This window comes from Vipera berus (assembly GCF_964194415.1).
Source record: "Vipera berus genome assembly, chromosome: Z".
NCBI classification, from domain to species: Eukaryota; Metazoa; Chordata; class Lepidosauria; order Squamata; family Viperidae; genus Vipera; species Vipera berus.
In genome coordinates, this window is record NC_138205.1 from 3,941,340 (window position 1) to 3,963,942 (window position 22,603).

Genomic DNA, 22,603 nt, shown 5'->3' on the forward strand with positions numbered 1-22,603 from the left:
GAAGTCCATCAGCATGTAGTTTTAGGGGTCGACCCCAAAATTTCCAGTGCTAAGAGTTTTGCACGTTTTATGACCTTTCTTGACACAGTTATTAAGCGAGTCGCTGAAATAACAACAACAACAACAATAATAAAAAGATGGAAGGGGTCTTGGAGGTCATCTAATCCAACCCCCTGCTTAGGCAGGGAAGCCTACACCATTTCAGGCAAATGGCTGTCAAAGACAAAAGTCTTTAAGTTAGCAACACGGTTGATAAGTGAATCTGCCTTCCCCCCCCCTAGGACTTTGCTTCTCCAAAAGTAACAAAAGGTGATCCCGTGTCTTAAGGACTCGGCAACCGTCATAAGTACGAGTCAGTTGGCAAGCGTCTGATTTTTAATCACGTGAGCACGGGGGATGCTGCCACGGTCATGAAAAAGGGTTCTAAGTCACTTTTCTACAGCGCCGTTGTAACTTTGAACAGTCACTAAGCGAGCGGTCGTAAGTTGGAGGACTACCTGTAAAGAGGGAAAAAGAAAAAAAAAAAAGAACCCAGGAGAATGGCAGATTGGGTGTTAGCCAAATATTGCTGGTCGTTGCTTTTTTTTGTTAAATCCTTTTTTTTTTTTGCCAGTTCTGCCAGACACGGAACCGACTTTGGGCGATTTTGAAAAAGTTAAAAAGAGGCAATTTTTTTAAAAAAAAGCAGAAAAAAGGAAGCAGCTTTGGGGGGGAAAAAAAGGGTCCACCACCACTTTCACAATTTTGCCTCCCAAAATTGTTCCAACGTCTTTAGTTGAAGACAAATTTTCCTCTTTTTTTCTTTTATTAAAAATAAAATAAAACAAAGCAAAAGTCAGCCTCGAGAAAGGCTGCAGTGAACGTTAGAAAATTGGAGGTTAAAAATACTTCCTAAACAATATAGGTTGTCCTCACTTAGTGACCATTCAAAGTTGCGACGGCGTTGGAAAAAAGTGACTTTGGGCCAAACTTTTCACACTTACGACCGTTGCAGCATTCCCCAGGGTCAGGTGATTTACATTCGAATGCTGGACAGCTGACTCACACTTACGACGGTGGCCGCGTCCCAAGGTCGAGGGATTTCCCCTTTGGCGACCTTCTGGCAAGCAAAGTCAATGGGGGGGGGAGGAAAGCGTGATTCACTTAACAACCAGGGCAAGAAAAGTCAGGGTAAAACCCACTTCACAAAGTTCTCATTTAGCAACATAAAACTATGGGCTTGACTGTGGTCGTAAGTTGTAGGATTCCCTGTAATACGCTGGACAGCGTGACCCATGTTTATCGGACACCTGGAGATGAAAACATCGAACTAGCCGAGATGTTTTAATCTGGATTGGTGTGCAGAGAGGGAAGGGGTGGGATGGATGACCTCACTGGGTCCCTTTCAGGATTCTAAAGTTCTATGACACACTTTTGGAGAAAGGGGAGGGCTGGCTTTTGTCTCTCTTTTCACCCTCTCCTGGGTGTGTGTGTGTGTGTGTGTTAGAGGGTAACTAAAACCAGTATACAACCATTTTTAACCATATTAAAATTTTAATTGTAATTTTATTTTAATTGGGTTTTAATTGGAGTTTAACAGGGGGCGTTATTTTATTCAAGGACTAAATTTAATTAATTTTAATTGTCCTTAACTTTTGTAATTGTATGGTTGTATTGTTATTTTAAATTCCTCGTGAACCGCCCTGAGTCCTACGGGAGAAGGGCGGTATATAAGTCCAATAAACATAAACGTATTGATTTAAAAAAAAAAAAAGTTTTACATTATTAACCAAAACGGAGTTTGGCCAATTTTGGAGGAACTCTGGAAAAAAGACGGATTTTTTTTATTTTATTTATTTATTTATTTATTTATTTATTTATTTATTTATTTATTTATTTATTTATTTATTTATTTATTTATTTGTTGTTTTTTTTAAAAAAAACTGGCTTCACGTAAAAGGCCCTAGGATGGAAGAGACTTAATGCACTTCTGAAACTGGATTTGCAAGCCGTTGTGGAAAGAAAAAAGGAAAAGAAAAAAAAACCACTCTGCACATGCTCAGGGGATGGTGGCTTTCCTGGAAAACTCCAAAAGGCAGAAATGGCAAAGAAGAGCTAGGTACTAGGTGTGCTTCAAATGGGTGGAATAGAATAGCAATAAAGGATCTGTAAAAGAGAGTCTGGGTTGCTACTAGCTTTTTATCCCCTCCAATTTGTGTGGTTGTGTGTGTGTGTTGTGTGTTGTGTACAGCACAGTACTTTCAATTTGCCTCGTTCTGGGCGTGACTTCCTGTTTTTTGGACTTGGTTGCACAGCAACTTCCTTCCCATCTGTATTTCTGGGCTTCTGAAAAGAGGCCGGGTTTTTTTTTTTTAGCAGCTCCAGGAAACCAAACAGCAAATACAGTCAGTCCTCGACTTACGACCACAATTGAACCCAACGTTTCCGTCGCTAAGGGAGACGGCCGTGAAGCGAGCGCTGCTCCATTTTACGATGGTTGTGAAGTGAATCGCAGCAGTTGTTAAACGAGTAACGCCGCCTTTAAGCGAATCTGGCTTCCCCCATTGACTTTGCTGTCAGATGGTCGCCAAAGGGGATCACGTGACGCCGCCCCACCCCACCCCCAACCCGGGACGCTGCAACAGCCGTAAGTACATGTCAGTTGCCAAGCGTCTGAATTTTGATTACGTGTCCGTGGGGATGCTGCGACGGTCGTAAGTGCGAAAAAGGGTCAGAGGTCGCTGTTTTCCGGTTACTCCGAATGGTAACTTCGAAGTAACTTTGAATGGTGGCTAAAGGAATGATTGTAAGTTGGCCTGTCACTTTGACATAAGTAAGTTGACATCGAGTGAGCTTGCGTAGGGCAGCAGTTGAAGAAACAATTCCAGAAACAATCATTGGGGTAAACCAGCATTCTCTGGTTTGAGAAATTCCTTCCTTCCTTCCTTCCTTCCTTCCTTCCTTCCTTCCTTCCTTCCTTCCTTCCTTCCTTTATTTCCCTTCTATTATTCCTTCCTTCCTTCCTTCCTTTATCTCCCTTCCTCTATTATTCCTTCCTTCCTTCCTTCCTTCATTTCCCTTCCTCTATTATTCCTTCCTTCCTTCCTGCTTTTCCTTCCTTCCATTTCTTTTAGCTCTTTTGCTGTTCTTCCTTCTTTTTCTCCACTTTTCCTTCCTTCTTCCTTCCGTTTTTTCATTTATCACTTTTCTTCCTCTCTTCTATGTCCCTTTTTTCTTTCCTCCCTCCTTCCCTTTTCCTCCCCTCCTTTTTTTTATTCCGTACGTTCTTCTTTTATTCCGTCCCTCTTCCTTCACCCCCCCCTCCCCATTTTTCTGACCTTCCATCCTTCTATGTCCCCCTTTTCCATCCCTCCTTCCTTTTTGCTTTCCTTCCTTCTTCTTTTATCACTTCCTTCCTTCTCTTTTCCTTCCTTCCTTTCCATTTTTTTCTTTTTCCACTTTTCTTCCTTCTCTCTGCCGCATGTCACTTTTTTCTTTCCTCCCTCCCTCCCTCCCTTTTCCTTTTTTCCTTCCTTTTTTCTGTTCATTCCATTTTTCATTTCCTCCCTCCCTCCCTCTTTCTCTCCCTCCCTCCTTCCTTTCCCTTCCTTCTCTCCCTCCTTTTCCTTCCTTCTTCCTTTTCCTTCCTCTCCTTCCTTCCTTTTCCCTTTCTTTTTTCCCTTTTCCCTTCCCTTCCTCCTCTCCTTCTTCCCTCCCTCCTTCCCTCATCCTTTCCTCCCTCCCTCCTTTTCCTTCCTTCTTCCTTTTCCTTCCTTTTCCCTTTTCCTTCCCTTCCTCCTCCTTCCCTTCCTCCTCTCCTTCTTCCCTCATCCTTTCCTCCCTCCCTCCTTTTCCTTCCTTCTTCCTTTTCCTTCCTTTTCCCTTTTCCTTCCCTCCTCCTTCCCTCCCTCCCTCCTTTTCTTTCCTTCTTCCTTTTCCCTTTCCTTTTCCCCTTTTTCCTTCCCTTCCTCCTTCTTCCCTTCCTCCTCTCCTCCTTCCCTCATCCTTTCCTCCCTCCCTCCTTTTCCTTCCTTCTTCCTTTTCCTTCCTTTTCCCTTTTCCTTCCCTTCCTCCTCCTTCCCTCCTCCTTCCCTCCCTCCTTTTCCTTCCTTCTTCCTTTTCCTTCCTTTTCCCTTTTCCTTCCCTTCCTCCTCTCCTCCTTCCCTCATCCTTCCCTCCCTCCCTCCTTTTCCTTCCTTCTTCCTTTTCCCTTTCCTTTCCCCCTTTTTCCTTTCCCTTTTTCCTTCCCTTCCTCCTCTCCTCCTTCCCTCATCCTTTCCTCCCTCCCTCCTTTTCCTTCCTTCTTCCTTTTCCTTCCTTCTCCCTTCTTCCTTTCCCTTTTTCCTTCCCTTCCTCCTCTCCTCCTTCCCTCATCCTTTCCTCCCTCCCTCCTTTTCCTTCCTTCTTCCTTTTCCTTCCTTCTCTCCCTTCTTCCTTTCCCTTTTTCCTTCCCTTCCTCCTCTCCTCCTTCCCTCATCCTTTCCTCCCTCCCTCCTTTTCCTTCCTTCTTCCTTTTCCTTCCTTCTCTCCCTTCTTCCTTTCCCTTTTTCCTTCCCTTCCTCCCTCTTCCCTTCCTCCTCTCCTCCTTCCCTCCCTCCCTTCGCTCCCTCATGATCATCCCTCCATTTTCCTTCCTTCCTTCCTCTTTTTCCCCTTCTTTCGAGCAGGAACTCCTTCAGGGAGGCGACGGGCAACCTCCTCGCCGGGACTCACCCGCCCCCCTCCCTCTCCCTCCCCCTCCCCCTCCCCCTCCCTCCCAGGGCCCCGGCGAGATCGCGCGCGCAACTCTCGCGGTGCTGACCCCCTCCTTCGGCAGGCTGGCAGCCCTTGCCTGGCCCAGCAGAGGGCGCCCGCTCCCCCTCCTCCCCCGCCCTCTCCCTGCCTGCCAGTCCCGGAGTTGCGCCCTGCAAGGAGTTGCGCGGAATCCAAAGGAGGCCGACCTACCATGCAAAGAGGGCTGCTCTGCGCCCGTCCGGCTTGGAATCGCTTTATGAGGATGAGCAGCAGCAGCAGCAGCAGCAGCGCGGCGGCCGGCCGCTCCCTGGCCGAGAAAGTGGCCCTGGTGACGGCCTCCACCGAAGGGTAAGGCTTTGCACCGCTGGGGACTGCAACTCCCAGAATGCACCGGGGTTTGGCTGCCGGGTGGTGTCGCCTGCGACCCTTCTAGGGAGGGGATGCTGGGAGTTGTAGTTTTCCCCCCCTCCCAGATCTGGAGGAGGCGGGTTGAGGGGGAAACAATAGAAGAGATGGCCAGCTTGGAAAGAGCTACTCCGGGAGGGGGAGGGGAAAGCACTTTGCACTCCCCCAGAGGCACTGGAGAGTGCAAAACTTGGGTTGAAACTAAACATTAAGAAAACCAAGATCGTGGCATCTGGCCCTCTCATTTCCTGGCAAAGAGATGGGGAAGAAATGGAGGTAGTGACAGATTTTGTTTTCCTGGGCTCCAAGATCACTGCAGATGGGGACTGTAGCCAAGAAATTAAAAGACGCTTGCTCCTGGGGAGGAAAGCCATGGCAAATCTAGACAGCACACTAAAAAGCAGAGACATCACCCTGTCAACAAAAGTGCGTATAGTCAAGGCTACGGTCTTCCCAGTTGCAATGTATGGCAGTGAAAGTTGGACCGTAAGAAAGGCCGAGCGCCAAAGAATGGAGGCCTTTGAACTGTGGTGCTGGAGAAGACTCCTGCGAGTCCCTTGGACTGCAAGGCGATCAAACCGGTCAGTCCTAGAGGAGATCAACCCTGACTGCTCTTTAGAAGGCCAGATCCTGAAGCTGAAACTCAAATCCTTTGGCCACCTAATGAGAAGGAAGCACTCACTGGAGAAGAGCCTAATGCTGGGAAAGGTTGAGGGCAAGAGAAGAAGGAGACGACAGAGAAGGAGGTGGCTGGATGGAGTCACTGAAGCGGTAGGCGTGAGCTTAAATGGACTCCAGATGGTAGAGGACAGGAAGGCCTGGAGGAACGTTGTCCATAGGGTCGCGATGGGTCGGACACGACTTCGCAGCTAACAACAACAGAGGCACTCTTGCGCACCCAGCCTAGCGTTCGCATTCCCAGTCCTTGCTCGAGAAAGCTTCTGTAAGTGGAACAAAAAGAAATCCGTTTTTTAGCCTAACTACCTGTTGCTCTCTCGCTTTTGCAATCAGCGTTTGCGTCAGGGGCGAATGTCACGGGCAAGCGTGGGAACCGTGTACACGGATGGGAATTCCTGGAGGAGGGAATAAGGGGGAGTGTACAGGAATGATGGATGCCTTCCTGAGGATGTGGAATGGCTCTGTTGTCCGATTTTGATTGGCTAACAAACTTCGTAAAGCAATGCTGGCAACTTTCTAAGGCGGGTCTTCAGAGTTGGGCCTTTGATGACTGGTGGACTTCAACTCCCAGAATTCTTTCAGCCAGGCACGCTGGCTGAGGAATGCTGGGAGTTGAAGTCCACCAGTCATCAAAGGGCCAACTCTGAAGACCCCCCTTGTTCTAAGGGGTGGCACTTCTCCGCCGGCCTGTTTTACTTGGTCAATTAAAGCACTTTTTCCTCAAGAAGCCTCCGCCTGATTAGACTTTTAATGGCATCTCCAATTTAAGCAAGGGCCTGGGACCCTACATTTCAAATTAACCCTTTAAAAAGAGACAAGGAGGCAATTCTTGCAGTTCTGCTGAAAATATGACTGTGTCTGTGTGTTCCCTCCTTCTCCTTCCTCCTTTCCTTCCCTGTTCCTTCCTTATTTATTTATTTATTTATTTATTTATTTATTTATTTATTTTAATTCCATTTATATCCCGCCCTTCTCCGAAGACTCAGGGCGGCTTACAAACTTAGCAGTAGCCTCTCTCCCTCCCACCTTCCTTCCTTCCTTCCTTCCTCTCCCTCTTGCCCTCGATCTCTTCTCTTCCTTCCTCCTTCCTTCCTATCTTCCTTCCTTCCCTCCCTCCCATCTCCTTCCTTCCTTCCTTCCTTCCTTCCTTCCTTCCTTTCTCTCCCTCTTGCCCTCCATCTCATCTCTTCTCTTCTCTTCTCTTCTCTTCTCTTCTCTTCTCTTCTCTTCTCTTCTCTTCTCTTCTCTTCTCTTCTCTTCTCTTTTCTCTTCCTTCCTTCCTTCCCTACCTCCCATCTCCTTCCTTCCTTCCTTCCTTCCTTCCTTCCTTCCTTCCCTCTTTTCTTTGACCGTTGAAAGGGATCGACCCAGTTTGCTCCAGGATGCCAATTATTTTGGCATCCTTTGCAGACCAGCCGAGGTACACACAGGACTTTGGGAGAGGCAAACATTCAAACTTTGAGGATTAATAGTTGATGTTTTAACGAAAGAAGCCTTTGGACCTTGGCACAATCTTCTCTGATTGATTGGGCTATAAAATCTAAATTCAGAATAAGATTTCTTTTGGAGAAAACATGGATGGATTATAGTCTTAGCTCTATTACCTTTCATGATAGTTTAGTGTTTCTCAACCGTGGCAATTTTAAGAACTGTGGTCTTAAATTCCCTTCTTTCTTTCTTTCTTTCTTTCTTTCTTTCTTTCTTTCTTTCTTTCTTTCTTTCTTTCTTTCTTTCTCTCTTTCTTTATCCCACCTTTATTATTTTATAAGTAACTCAGTAATGAGTTTTTTTTCCAGTTTCTTCCTGGAAGCATGGATCAAAGATGCAATTACCTGCAACTTAATGAATTTCTATTTTTGTATGCACCTGTTTTGTGACCTAATTAAATTGAATTAGTATTCTATTTACATGATGGCAGACTCTGAACAAAACATGCCTTTTTCACGCTCCTTCAGCCAAGCCTTCAGACCTTGCAGTCCTTTTTTCCTTTCTAGCCTCCCATATTTTTTGAGTAAATTCCACTTCAGGCTACGTTTCTGAAATGCCTTAAAAACCACATCATTTCACCATGTTGTAGTTTTCGATGCTAGCCAGCCAGGTGTGGAAGTTGTCGATCTGGCTGATCTGGATTGGAGAAAGCTCTTCTCAGGGATGTAATTTCAGACCTGAATCACTGAAATGAAGGTCTATGCCGTATACAGATAATCCTCACTTAATGACTGCCGTAACTTCAAGCAGTCGTTAAGTGAGGACCAGCTGAAGGTATATACCTTCAGTATATCCCTGAGGCAGACTCAGAAAAAGTTACTTGCGACTCCTCCTCAAAGTTACAACGGCTACACACACACACACACACACACACACAAAATAGTCACCCAATCGCATTTCGGGCTCACATTTACGACCACCCGCAGCATCCCATGGTCACGTGACCCACAATTTGCTCCTGTTTTTGGCCCTTTTCTGACAGAAAAAAATGGCAAAAGCAAAAAAAAGCCACCCATATGATAGGCTGGATTCACTCAACGGCCAATGCAGTACACACAATGACTTACAGACCGTTGTAAAAAAAAACAACAGTTGTCAAAATCGAAACAGGTCCTCTGGTGACTCGCTTAATGACCGCAATGACTTATGAGGAAAATTCCGGTCTCAATGGTTATATGTTGAGGACTAGCTGCATGGTGTGGCTTTGTAAAGTCTCAGTTTCTAATTGTTTGTCTGATTGTAAAAAAAAAATATGGCAAAACAGAAACTTGTTTTTCAGCTCTATGAGGCAATTTTGCCTGTCCTCAAAAATTACTGAAATTTGGACTGGTTCAGAAAGGAGCCAGAGTCGCGTTTGAGGTTTTTTTTAAAAAAATACTGATATATCTTCCAATTTTAGACATTTTTCTAGTGTTTTCACATGTTTTCTAACTTAGAACACCAGAAAACTCTTACAGGTGGCCCTTGACTTAACAACTATTTGTTTAGTAACCGTTCAGAGTTACAACGGCACTAAAGAAGTAACTTACGATAGGTTTTTGCACTTAACGACCGTTGCGACATCTCTCTGGTCACATGATCGAAATTTGGACGCTTGGCAACTGACTCATATTTATGACCGTTGCGGTGTCCCAGAGTCATGTGATCGCCTTTTGCAACCTTCCTACAAGCAAAGTCAGACTCACTTAACAACCGTGTCACTAACTGAACCATTGCAGTGATTCGCTTAAGAACCGTGGCAAGACATGTCAAAGGGGAGCAAATCTCACTTCACGACCGTCTTGCCTAGCAACGGAAATGTTAGGCTCAGTTGCGGTCGTAAGTCGAGGACAACCTATCTCCTTTTCCATTCGTGTAGCCAAGCCAGATTCACTTAAATCCGTTAATCCACTGGAGCGATTCTCTTTAACAGCCGCGGCTAGATAGGTTGCAAAATGAGGCAAAACTCACTTTGCAACCCGTCCTGCTTAGCAGAGAGTCCTCAAGAATTACACGAATAAGACTCGCATTGCCAAATAAATCCCATTATTGCGTTTTCTCTCCTGGCAGAATCGGCCTCGCCATCGCACGCCGGCTGGCCCAAGACGGGGCTCATGTGCTGGTGAGTAGCCGCAAGCAGGCCAACGTGGACCGGACAGTGGCCGAATTGCAAGCCGAGAATCTCAGCGTGTCAGGCTTGGTGTGCCACGTGGGGAAGGCTGAAGACCGGCAACGCCTAGTGGATACGGTAAGAGCGCCCCCCCCCTCCGTGGCGCATCTTGCCCCATTGGGTCATGACACATATAGGAGACGAGAGGAGAGAATAAGAAATAAGAATAGAAATAGAAATAGAAATAGAAATAATACACATAGAAATAGAAACAGAAATAGAATAGAAATAAGAATTTTTGTTGTTGTTAGCTGCGAAGTCGTGTCCGACCCATCGCGACCCCATGGACAACGTTCCTCCAGGCTTTCCTGTCCTGTACCATCTTCTGGAGTCCATTTAAGCTCACGCCTCCTGCTTCAGTGACTCCATCCAGACGCCTCGTTCTCTGTCGTCCCCTTCTTCTCTTGCCCTCAACCTTTCCCAGCATGAGGCTCTTCTCCAGTGAGTCCTTCCTTCTCATTAGGTGGCCAAAGTATTTGAGTTTTAGCTTCAGGATCTGGCCTTCCAAAGAGCAGTCAGGGTTGATCTCCTCTAGGACTGACCGGTTTGATCACCTTGCAGTCCAAGGGACTCGCAGGAGTCTTCTCCAGCACCAGAGTTCAAAGGCCTCGATTCTTTGGCGCTCAGCCTTTCTTACGGTCCAACCTTCACAGCTATAGAAATAAGAATAGAATTAGAAATTAGAAATTAGAAATTAGAAATTAGAAATTAGAATAGAATAGAATAGAATAGAATAGAATAGAATAGAATAGAATAGAATAGAATAGAATAGAATAGAATAGAATAGAATAGAAGAATAGAATAGAATAGAATAGAAGAATAGAAGAATAGAATAGAATAGAATAGAATAGAATAGAATAGAATAGAATAGAATAGAATAGAATAGAATAGAATAGAATAGAATAGAAGAATAGAATAGAATAGAATAGAATAGAATAGAATAGAATAGAATAGAATAGAATTTGAAATAATAGAATAGAATAGAATAGAATAGAATAGAATAGAATTTGAAATAATAGAATAGAATAGAATAGAATAGAATAGAATAGAATAGAATAGAATAGAATAGAATAGAATAGAAGAATAGAATAGAATATAAATCTGACTAAAAGGAATAGAATACTGAATAAAGAGATAAAAAGAATGGGATGGAATAGAATAGAATAGAATTAGAGAATAAACTGACTAAAAGGAATGGAATAGAGTGGAATACAGAATAAAGAGAATAAAAAGAATAGAATAGTTTTTTAAATGATGGTGTTTAATTCTCAGCTCTTCTTCTTAGGCCATTGAGCGCTACGGGGGAATTGATATTTTGGTGAGCAATGCCGCTGTGAACCCGTTCTTCGGAAATATCTTGGACGCCTCCGAGGAAGTCTGGGACAAGGTGAGAGCTTGCAGAAGGCGACCGGAGGAGAAAAAAAGATGGGTTTTGTAGTCCGAAGGGGGCACCCTGGCAGAAGCTTAATGTGCCCCCCCCACTTGTTGGAAGAATCGTCACAGCCGATCCAATGGAAAGGCCAAACGTCCCCAAGAGGCTGGAGATATGGACTGGGAAAAACAGTTGGGTACAAAAAAAAAAACCCGCTTGCTTTTTCCGCTTTGTAAGCAGTCCTCGTTTAGCGACCATTTGGACTGATTCCCCCTGCCCCCAGAAATTACAATCTGGTTCCAGAATTCTGACAACAGCACAAACACACACACACACACACACACACACACAGCAGAAATGCACACATATATACAAACACAACAGATTTCCGGCACTTGGCAAGCCGTTCCCCTTTAAGGCTGGTTGCCATGTTGCTGGAAACTCATGACAGTGATTGATGACATTTTTTAATTTTATTTTTTGCCAGTTTCCAGGCTTTTCGGTATGTTTCTGGCAAAAAAAGGGAAAAAAAATAAAACCGCTCAGCAGAATACGTTGACTCGCTTTACGACCGCTGTGCTGGCTTTTACGACTCCCGTGTTCACTTTATGTGCTTCGGTTTATGACCGGGGTGATCGCTTTTCAATGGCCACAGGAGAGAAAAAGGTGGTAAAATCAGGTCAGCAAAACCACCTGGGTGTCTTGTCTTAGCGGCCGTAATGACATATGACAGAAATTCAAGGTTGACTCAGCCTTCCATCCTTCCGAGGTAGGTAAAATGAGGACCCAGATTGTTGGGGGCAATTAAGCTGACTTTGTAATAATGCCGCTTTGGGGGGTCCCAAATAAGCAGGCATATACATAGAATGAAGGCTATTGCTAAGCACATTGGTTTGCGCTTAAATTGTAAGCCGCCCTGAGTCTTCGGAGAAGGGCGGGATATAAATGGGATTAAAATAAAAATAAAAATAAATAAATTCCTGCTTGTACTGGTGTTTCTCAAAAATAAGACCGGATCTTTTTTTTGCCTCCGAAAGAGGCACCAGGTCTTATTTTCAGGATAGGCCTTACCTCACCTCCGGCACTGACAGCCCCACCCAGCCGGTCCACTTCTTCTGGGGCCGAAGTTCTGCAGCTGCATTCGGTCCTGCGTTTTGCAGTCAGGCCTTTCCGGAAGGCCTAAGCAGCCAAGTACCGAGCTATGGATTCAATCACCAATCACCAATCCATAGCTTGGTGCTCGGCTGCTGAGATCTTGTAGAACTGAGCTACGGATTGAACCCATAGCTCGGTTCTCAGCTGCAGAGGCCTTCCGGAAAGCCCCATGACTGAGAAATGCAGGCCTGGCTGCAGAAGAGGCCTCAGAAGGAGAAGTGGGCTGGCGAGGAGAGGTCTGACCGCCAGGTAAGTGGGTGCAGGGCAGGTGGGGCAGATCCACAGATATCCATCCCCGCCCTAGCTTGATTTCTAGGTGTGTGTCTCACCCCAAAACTAGGGCCTATTTTGGGGGTAGGGCTTATATTAGGCCCACCCCCCAAAATCTAGTTAGGGCTTATTGTTGGTGTAGGCCAGGGGTCTTCAAACTTGGCCCTTTTATGACTTGTGGACTTCAACTCCCAGAATTCCTCACCCAGCATGCCTGGCTGAGGAATTCTGGGAGTTGAAGTCCACAAGTCATAAAAGGGGCCAAGTTTGAAGACCCCCTGGTGTAGGCCTTACTTACAGGGAAACACGGTATTACGGTTGTAAGTCAAGTCCTACGTGTATTTTTTTTTCTTCAGATATTCAATATCAACGTAAAGGCAACAGCATTGCTGGCCCGTCTGGTGGTTCCTCACATGGAGAAGAGGGGGTGAGTATGCCGTGACAGCATTAATGTTCTGGGGGGTCTTTTTCCCTCTTAATTTGTATACAGGCGGTCCCCGTTCATTTAGTGACCATTTGACGTTATGACGGCGCTGAAAAAAGGGACCTGTGACCGTTTTTCACACTGACGAGCCTTGCAGCATCCTTCCCCACCCCCCATGGTCACGGGATCAAAATTCAGGCGCTTACCGACTCACGTTTGTGACCGTTGCCATGTCCCTTTTGCGTCCTTCTGCCGAGCAAAGTCAGTAGGAAAAATCTGGTTGTTAACCAGATTTGCTTAACAACCTGACTTAAGAGCTGCAAGCGCATCGCTTAATTGTGGCAAGAAAGGTCGAAAAAAGGGGCCACAACACACTTAACTGTCTCACTTAGCAATGGAAGGTTTGCTCTCAATTGTCGTAAGTCGAGGACTTCCTGCACAGTTCTGTCTTTCAGTTTAAAGCCGGGAGGGGGGGAATTCACTCAATGCAAACATGTAGTTTGCCTATATTCTGGTTTCGTTTGGGCTGGAAAATATTGGTTTTTTCCCTCTTTCTTTTTTCTCTTTGTCCATTTTCTGATCAGCTTTGACTACCTCTACTGGTGTTTCTTTTCTTTCTCGTGACAACCATTTCAAGTTTCTAGTCCTCTGTGAATTTTGCCAGCCCTTTGAAAGTTGCTCTGTCTTAAGCCCTCTTCTGTTCTCTGAAGTTGCTAAAAAGAAAAATTAAGACCCTAATTCTGATAAATCCCTGGCCTTTACGAAGGAGGGGAGGGTCCTTTTTGAAAAGAGGTAAATTTCGCATTCGAGCCTGCATGCATGAGAAGCTCAACAAATTCTCGGTCGCCCTGGCCTCAGGATCTCCAAAAAATAAAATAAAAAGTGAAAGCTATTTCCTTGCTTCAGAATATTAATTTCATTTCACATTTAAGTTCTTAAAAGCTTCTTTTCAGTAGATTAGAGAGATATTCCAGAATCCTAATTATTGTTCACAACAGCCCTGTGTGGTAGGTTGGAAGAGGAATGGTGGTGATTGATGTTCCAGGTGAATAAAGGAATACGAGAGGGGAATTAAAAAGGGGAAAAAAATAATGTTTCTGCATCTCTCAATTCCTTGCTTTGTTCCAGAAGCGGATCCATCGTGATCGTGTCATCTGTTGCTGGATATGCGCCGTTTCCAGTGAGTTGAGCACATCCTTTTTTACCTATTTCGCATTTCTCCGGTGGTCTCTGAAGATGGCATAAAGCAGGGATAGACAACCTTTTGGCTCTTTCATGACTCGTGGACTTCAACTCCCAGAATTCCTGAGCCAGCCACGCTGAGGAGAAATGGAGAGGTTTCCAAGCTGAGCCATGGCTGGCTCGGGAATTCTGGGAGTTGTGGTCCACGAGCCAGCCTCTTAACACAGCAGCGAAAAAGGCAAATGCAATTGCTTGGCCTCATCAACAGAAGTTGATTCTCCAAATTAAGAGAAATAAATGATTCCCTTTTTTTCCTGTCCTGGGCCTCCCAGTTTCAGGAGAAAGATTCAGAGAGATGAGATTAGGGAAGAGTAAATAACTGGGATGACTCTTTTAAATAGGATGGATGGACGATAGATAGATATAGACAGATTTGATAGATCAATGGATGGATAGATATACCGTATATACTTGAGTATAAGCCGACTCGAGTATAAGCCGAGACCCCCAATTTCACCCCCCAAAACTGGAAAAAGTTATTGACTCGAGTATAAGCCGATCCGCCGTTCTGCAAGCCTGAATACACAGGAATACCCTGTGTGGCCGCGGCTCGTCGGCAGGTCTCCGTTCCTCCTGCCGACCTTTGGGGAGGTTTGGGCGCCTCCCCAAACCTCCCCAAACGTCGGCAGGTCTCCGTTCCTCCTGCCGACCTTTGGGGAGGTTTGGGCGCCTCCCCAAACCTCCCCAAACCTCGGCAGGTCTCCGTTCCTCCTGCCGACCTTTGGGGAGGTTTGGGCGCCTCCCCAAACCTCCCCAAACCTCGGCAAGTCTCCGTTCCTCCTGCCGACCTTTGGGGAGGTTTGGGCGCCTCCCCAAACCTCGGCAGGTCTCCGTTCCTCCGCGCAGACCTGCCGACCTTTGGGGAGGTTTGGGCGCCTCCCCAAACGTCCCCAAACCTCGGCAGGTCTCCGTTCCTGTTTGGGGAGGTTTGGGCGCCTCCCCAAACCTCCCCAAACCTCGGCAGGTCTCCGTTCCTCCGCGCAGACCTGCCGACGTTTGGGGAGGTTTGGGCGCCTCCCCAAACCTCCCCAAACCTCGGCAGGTCTCCGTTCCTGTTTGGGGAGGTTTGGGCGCCTCCCCAAACCTCCCCAAACCTCGGCAGGTCTCCGTTCCTCCGCGCAGACCTGCCGACCTTTGGGGAGGTTTGGGCGCCTCCCCAAACGTCCCCAAACCTCGGCAGGTCTCCGTTCCTGTTTGGGGAGGTTTGGGCGCCTCCCCAAACCTCCCCAAACCTCGGCAGGTCTCCGTTCCTCCGCGCAGACCTGCCGACCTTTGGGGAGGTTTGGGCGCCTCCCCAAACCTCCCCAAACCTCGGCAGGTCTCCGTTCCTGTTTGGGGAGGTTTGGGCGCCTCCCCAAACCTCCCCAAACCTCGGCAGGTCTCCGTTCCTCCGCGCAGACCTGCCGACCTTTGGGGAGGTTTGGGCGCCTCCCCAAACGTCCCCAAACCTCGGCAGGTCTCCGTTCCTGTTTGGGGAGGTTTGGGCGCCTCCCCAAACCTCCCCAAACCTCGGCAGGTCTCCGTTCCTCCGCGCAGACCTGCCGACCTTTGGGGAGGTTTGGGCGCCTCCCCAAACCTCCCCAAACCTCGGCAGGTCTCCGTTCCTGTTTGGGGAGGTTTGGGCGCCTCCCCAAACCTCCCCAAACCTCGGCAGGTCTCCGTTCCTCCGCGCAGACCTGCCGACCTTTGGGGAGGTTTGGGCGCCTCCCCAAACGTCCCCAAACCTCGGCAGGTCTCCGTTCCTGTTTGGGGAGGTTTGGGCGCCTCCCCAAACCTCCCCAAACCTCGGCAGGTCTCCGTTCCTCCGCGCAGACCTGCCGACCTTTGGGGAGGTTTGGGCGCCTCCCCAAACGTCCCCAAACCTCGGCAGGTCTCCGTTCCTGTTTGGGGAGGTTTGGGCGCCTCCCCAAACCTCCCCAAACCTCGGCAGGTCTCCGTTCCTCCGCGCAGACCTGCCGACCTTTGGGGAGGTTTGGGCGCCTCCCCAAACCTCCCCAAACCTCGGCAGGTCTCCGTTCCTGTTTGGGGAGGTTTGGGCGCCTCCCCAAACCTCCCCAAACCTCGGCAGGTCTCCGTTCCTCCGCGCAGACCTGCCGACGTTTGGGGAGGTTTGGGGAGGCGCCCAAACCTCCCCAAAGGTCGGCAGGAAGAACGGAGACCTGCCGAGGTTTGGGGAGGTTTGGGGAGGCGCCCAAACCTCCCCAAAGGTCGGCAGGTCTGCGCGGAGGAACGGAGACCTGCCGAGGTTTGGGGACGTTTGGGGAGGCGCCCAAATCTCCCCAAACAGGAACGGAGACCTGCCGAGGTTTGGGGACGTTTGGGGAGGCGCCCAAACCTCCCCAAAGGTCGGCAGGTCTGCGCGGAGGAACGGAGACCTGCCGAGGTTTGGGGAGGTTTGGGGAGGCGCCCAAACCTCCCCAAACAGGAACGGAGACCTGCCGAGGTTTGGGGACGTTTGGGGAGGCGCCCAAACCTCCCCAAAGGTCGGCAGGTCTGCGCGGAGGAACGGAGACCTGCCGAGGTTTGGGGAGGTTTGGGGAGGCGCCCAAACCTCCCCAAACAGGAACGGAGACCTGCCGAGGTTTGGGGACGTTTGGGGAGGCGCCCAAACCTCCCCAAAGGTCGGCAGGTCTGCGCGGAGGAACGGAGACCTGCCGAGGTTTGGGGACGTTTGGGGAGGCGCCCAAACCTCCCCAAACAGGAACGGAGACCTGCCGAGGTTTGGGGACGTTTGGGGAGGCGCCCAAACCTCCCCAAAGGTCGGCAGGTCTGCGCGGAGGAACGGAGACCTGCCGAGGTTTGGGGAGGTTTGGGGAGGCGCCCAAACCTCCCCAAACAGGAACGGAGACCTGCCGAGGTTTGGGGACGTTTGGGGAGGCGCCCAAACCTCCCCAAAGGTCGGCAGGTCTGCGCGGAGGAACGGAGACCTGCCGAGGTTTGGGGAGGCGCCCAAACCTCCCCAAACAGGAACGGAGACCTGCCGAGGTTTGGGGAGGCGCCCAAACCTCCCCAAAGGTCGGCAGGAGGAACGGAGACCTGCCGAGGTTTGGGGAGGCGCCCAAACCTCCCCAAAGGTCGGCAGGAGGAACGGAGACCTGCCGAGGTTTGGGGAGGCGCCCAAACCTCCCCAAAGGTCGGCAGGAGGAACGGAGACCTGCCGAGGTTTGGGGAGGTTTGGGGAGGCGCCCAAACCTCCCCAAAGGTCGGCAGGAGGAACGGAGACCTGCCGACGTTTGGGGAGGTTTGGGGAGGCGCCCAAACCTCCCCAAACGTCGGCAGGTCTGCGCGGAGGAACGGAGACCTGCCGAGGTTTGGGGAGGCGCCCAAACCTCCCCAAACGTCGGCAAGTCTCCGTTCCTCCGCGCCCTGCCTGCCTGCTTCTTTCCGCTGCGGAAAGAAGCAGGCAGGCAAGGCGCGGAGTTTGGGGAGGTGCGCGCGCACCTCCCCAAACCTCCCCAAACTTCGGCAGGTCTCGGACGGCGGTGGCTTGGGAGAGGTGCGGGCGATCCCGGAAGCACCAAAGCCTCGGCCGCGCACAAGTCCTCGGTAAGTTTTTTTTGTTGACTGGAGTATAAGCCGAAGTGGAATTTTTCAGCCCAAAAAGTGGGCTGAAAAATTCGGCTTATACTCAAGTATATACGGTAAATAAGATTGATAGATACATACAGATACATAGATACATGTATAGATGGATATATAAGAGAGATAGACAGAGATAAACAGGGATGGATGATAAAGATGGACAGACACAGATAGATATGATAATAGGTGACGGATGGATGAATGGATAGATAATAAATAGAGAAGATAAATATAAATAGAGATGATAGACACAACAGATAGACGACAGACAGATAAACAGGGATGGATGGATGATAAAGATGGATGGATAGATTGACAGACACAGGTAAGATATAATAGTTGGCTGACGGATGGATGAATAGATAGATGATAGTTACAGGAGAGAGATATAAATAGATAAGATAAGACTAGAGCAGGGGTGTCAAACTGCTGGCCCGTGGGCCGGATGCGTCATGCGGAAGCCGCACCCACCCCATCGCATCAATGTCAAAATTGTCCCGATAACGTTGCGCGACATCACGTGACATCGCGGGTTTGACATGTCTGGACTAGAGAGAGAGGCAGGCAGACAGACAGACACAGCTAAATAGAAAGGGACGGATGGATAATAGGTAGGTAGGTAGGTAGACAGACAGACAGGTAGATCTGAGGAGGGCCGTAAAAAAAGAGGCCAAATGCCTCTCATAAAGGTAAAGGTTCCCCCGCACATGCGTGCTAGTCGTTTCCGACTGGTGCTCATCTCCGTTTCAAAGCCGAAGAGCCAGCGCTTGTCCGAGGACGTCTCTGTGGTCATGTGGCCGGCATGACTAGACGCCAAAGGCGCACGGAACGCTGTTACCTTCCCACCGTAGTGGTCCCTATTTTTCTACTTGCATTTTTACGTGCTTTCGAACTGCTAGGTTGGCAGAAGCTGGGATGAGTAACAGGCGCTCACTCTGTTACGCGGCACTCGGGATTCGTCCCGCCAAACTGCCGACCTTCTGATCGACAAGCTCAGCGTCCTAACCCACTGAGCCACACCGCGTCCCTATAAATGCCTCTCAAAGGCACACCTAATTTTGCTTCCTCCGCCTCTTCTCTGCTAGAACTTAGGGCCTTACAACGTCAGCAAGACCGCTCTCCTGGGCTTGACCCGCAACCTGGCCATCGAACTGGCCCCACGTAACATCCGTGTCAACTGTCTGGCGCCCGGCCTGATCCGCACGAAATTCAGCTCGGCTGTGAGTATCTTTAGGCAGGAAACAGATTGCAGAGGAGTGTTTTCCCATCCTTGACCAGTTTAAGAGGGGCTGGACTTAAATTCCCAGAATTCCCCAGCTGTGCTGTGATGGGGAATTCTGGGAGCTGAAGTCCACCCGTCTTAAAAGCTGGCAAGGTTGGGAAACACCGCTTTTGAGAGTCGAGTAACGCAACGGCCCAGTGTAGGAGAAGATCTTTCCTGAATTGGTACCCCAAGCAAAACCAAACTTTAAAATGAGAAGTGGCGTTAATTTTATAATCGCTGGTTGTGCTCTAGCATCGCCGTCGCTTGCTTGTACAGGGGTAGTCCTCCGATTACGGCCGCATCTGAGCCCAAAATTTCTGTTGCTAAGTGAAACATTTTTTTAAGTGAACTGTGCTCCAGTTTGCGACCTTTCCTGCCACCGTCTGCTCCATTGTACGACCTTTCCTGCAGTTGTTCAATGAGTGACACGGTTCTTAAGCGAATCTGGGCTTCCCCGTTGACAAAAGGGGAATCACCTGTTTCCCCGGGACGCTTCGACCCTCGTAAACGTGAATTATTTGCCAAGCGTCAGAATTTTGATCACGTAAACCACGGGCGAGGCTGCAAACCGTCGTTGAGCATGAAAAACGGTCATACGTCTCTTTTGTCAGCGCCGTTGTAACTTTGAACGGTCACTAAATGGGCCGCCGTAAGTGGAGGACGGCCTCTGATTCCAAACAGCGGGACTCGCTACACCCCAAAATGGCGTTGGATGAAAAATCAACTCACACCTGTTTTCTTTCTCCATAAAAAACGTTTTCTCTTTAATATTGTGGGGAAAATAAATTTAAAATGAGAACTCCAAAAACAGGATCTAGGACAAGGCGATCTAGAATGATTAATCAGAAATGAAGCTTAATAAGGAGGTGGAGGTTATTTGTAGATATTTGATTGTTATCTTCTAAAATTATCGAGAAATGTACTAATTTAAGGTTGACAAAAGAGAATATTATTGGTAGAAGAGAAAATCAAGGAAAGCTACTATGGGGAATATGGAAGTATAGCAACCAACTGTTATTGATTACTTGTAAATACAAACCCAGACAACACACTGTTTACCAAATATTTTTGATGGGGATATGTAAAAAACAAAACACCCCAATAAAACATATTTTTTTTAAAAAGGAAAAAAAATCAACTGACACCTGTTTTTTTTCTCTGAAGCTTTGGGAGGATGAAAAGGCAGAAAGTTTAATGATGGAAGTCTTGCGGATAAAGAGGTAACTTGGGATAAACCAGTGTTTTGCACTAAAATAAAGGGCTCAGAGATCTGATTTTTATAAACTTCTCGCAAATTTCAGCTGTTCTTTTTTTTTTTGAGGGGATACGACCCCTCAGAACCGACAGTCTCGCTCCATTTTGGCAAAGGGGAAAAACGCCACAGCTAGCTACTCATTTTTTTAGATTTTATTTTAATTCTTTTGTTTAGCGGTGTACAATTACATAATAATCCCATTCAATTGGCATTTAGAATTAAATTACAACTTAATTTTAACTTGTTTGTCGTTATGTTTTAATTAAGTCATGATGGCATTTAACTTGAATTTATAATTACACATTTAATGCCATTAGAATTTTCCTAATTCTACTGATATTTGTAATTGAATTGCAATTTCATTTAGCTGATACCTAACAATTGTGTTGATATTTCAAAGTACGTTATATACGTTCTTTTAACTTAAATTTATAATAATATTGCTGCTTATAACATAAGTTCATGTCACTCATGTTTATAATTATTTCCATGTTAATAACCTCATAATTTTACATATGCTGACATCATTTAACTTATATTTCTAATTATATTGATACTTACAATTAATACATAAGTTAATTTTATATACACACACACACACACACACACACACACACACAGAGTATATATACAAGTAGTTCTCGACTTACAACCACAAATGAGCCCAAAATGTCTGTTGCTAAGTGAAATATTTGTTAAGTGATTTTTGCCCAATTTTATGACTTTGCCACGGTTGTTAAGTGAAACCCTGCAGTTGTTATTGACACAGTTGTTAAGTGAATCTGGCTTCTCCATTAACTGTGCATGTCAGAAGGTTGCAAAAGGGGGATCGCGTGACCCCAGGACACTGCAACTGTCATAAATATGAGTCAGGTGCCAAGCATCTGAATTTTGATCACGACTGTGGGGAGGCTGCATGGTTGTAAGTGGAAAAATGGTCATAAGTCACATGTCATCATCTCAGTGATGATGTAACTTCAAACAGTCACTAAATGAAACTAAGTCAAGGACTATGTTTAATTATCTATCTGTCTATTTGTCTATCTGTCTATTTTATCCTATCTAGCTACCTAGCTATCTACTTTATCATCTATCTATCTATCTATCTATCTATCTATCTATCTATCTATCTATCTATTTTATCTATTATATATCTACATGAAAGTGTACAATATTTTTCTACAAACAGGATCAATTTGTATGTGTGTGTGTGTATGTATATAGATGTGTGTGTCTATATGCACACACATCTATATACATACACATATTTACACACACACACACACACACACATACAAACACAGAAACTATATACATATAGTTTCAGACAAATGGTTGTCCAGTCTCTTCTTAAAAGCCTCCAGTGATGGAGCACCCACAACTTCTGGAGGCAAGCCGTTCCACTGGTTAATTGTCCTCAAAGTTAGGAAGTTTCTCCTTCACTCCAGGTTGTAACTAACACACTATCCACACAAGCAACACATCACCCCTAAGCTTCCACCAGCAAACTAGGATGTTCTGGATCGGGGGTCTTCAAACCTGGCCCTTTGATGACTTGTGGACTTCAACTCCCAGAATTCCTCAGCCAGTCACACGTGCCTGGCTGAGGAAGTCTGGGAGTTGAAGTCCACAAGTCATCAAAGGGCCAAGGTTGAAGACCCCTGGTCTGGATGAAGGTAACAAATCCAACCTTGGGGTCTCCTAAAGGCCCTCTGTCCACTAATCAGATCTTCTCTTCTCCCCCCACCCCTTCCAGACTCGGAGTCCCATCGGATTGTTCCGGCATCGTCTCTTTCCTTTGCTCCGCCGATGCCGACTATATCACCGGGGAGACGGTGGTGGTGGCTGGTGGCGTCACATCTCGTCTTTGATGAGGAAATCGTGGTGGCTTCCAGTTCAGCTAGGACGATGGATAGATAAACACATAGGGGTACCCCGGAAATAAATTGTGGGGCTGATTGGGGGTGGTGGTGGTTAGGGGTCTCAGCAGCGCCCAGCTAGATGGTGATTGGATCAGCTTCAAGACAGAGGGAGGTCAACACTCTTTAAGAAGCTCCATTTTTGGTGCTAACCAGGTTTTATGTATCTCTGTGTGTGTGTGTGTGTGTGTGTGTGTGTGTGTGTGTGCACGCTGTTGGATTTCGGGTGGAAAACGAGCAGAATGGCACACAGCTGAGGCTTAGGAATCTCTTTGCACACCTGCGCGCAAGGAGACCCCCGTGTGTACAAGCTCGCTCCGAGCTGTGTTGAGGGGAAAGGTGGCTAGGTTGATCTTGGTTTGTTTAACTCCATACCTCTTGGATGTTGGGGAGGGGATGGGGATGCGGGGGAAGGGGGGGGCTTCCCTAATGCTTCCTGGGATATTAGGCAAGGGTCTTTCCAGCAAGGGGGTGGGGTGTCTTCTTGGGAGAAAAAGCAGCTTGGATCGGCTTCAAAATGGGGGGAACAGCCAGAAATTGGGGTTACGAATATCAATGGTCTTCATTCCTGCCCTGCCTTGGTGCCTTGCGTGTAATAATTAAAATAAAGACATCGTTGGAATCGCACTTTTGCTGGTGTCTGTTGCTCTCTTCGGGGGGGGGGGGTGTCTGCACAGGAAGGGAACC

The 22,603-nt window shown here is 47.4% G+C and overlaps 1 protein-coding gene across 1 annotated transcript; it reads left to right on the forward strand.

Moving 5' to 3' along the window:
- The first annotated feature begins 4,738 nt into the window (after nucleotides 1-4,738).
- LOC308677949 (dehydrogenase/reductase SDR family member 4-like) lies at nucleotides 4,739-22,603 on the forward strand. The gene is made up of 8 exons (XM_081344673.1): nucleotides 4,739-5,061; nucleotides 9,334-9,511; nucleotides 10,719-10,820; nucleotides 12,587-12,657; nucleotides 13,783-13,834; nucleotides 18,564-18,698; nucleotides 19,907-19,962; nucleotides 21,754-22,603. Exons 1-8 carry the CDS (start codon nucleotides 4,925-4,927, stop codon nucleotides 21,866-21,868), a joined length of 846 nt encoding a protein of 281 aa, XP_081200799.1. The 5' UTR covers nucleotides 4,739-4,924; the 3' UTR covers nucleotides 21,869-22,603.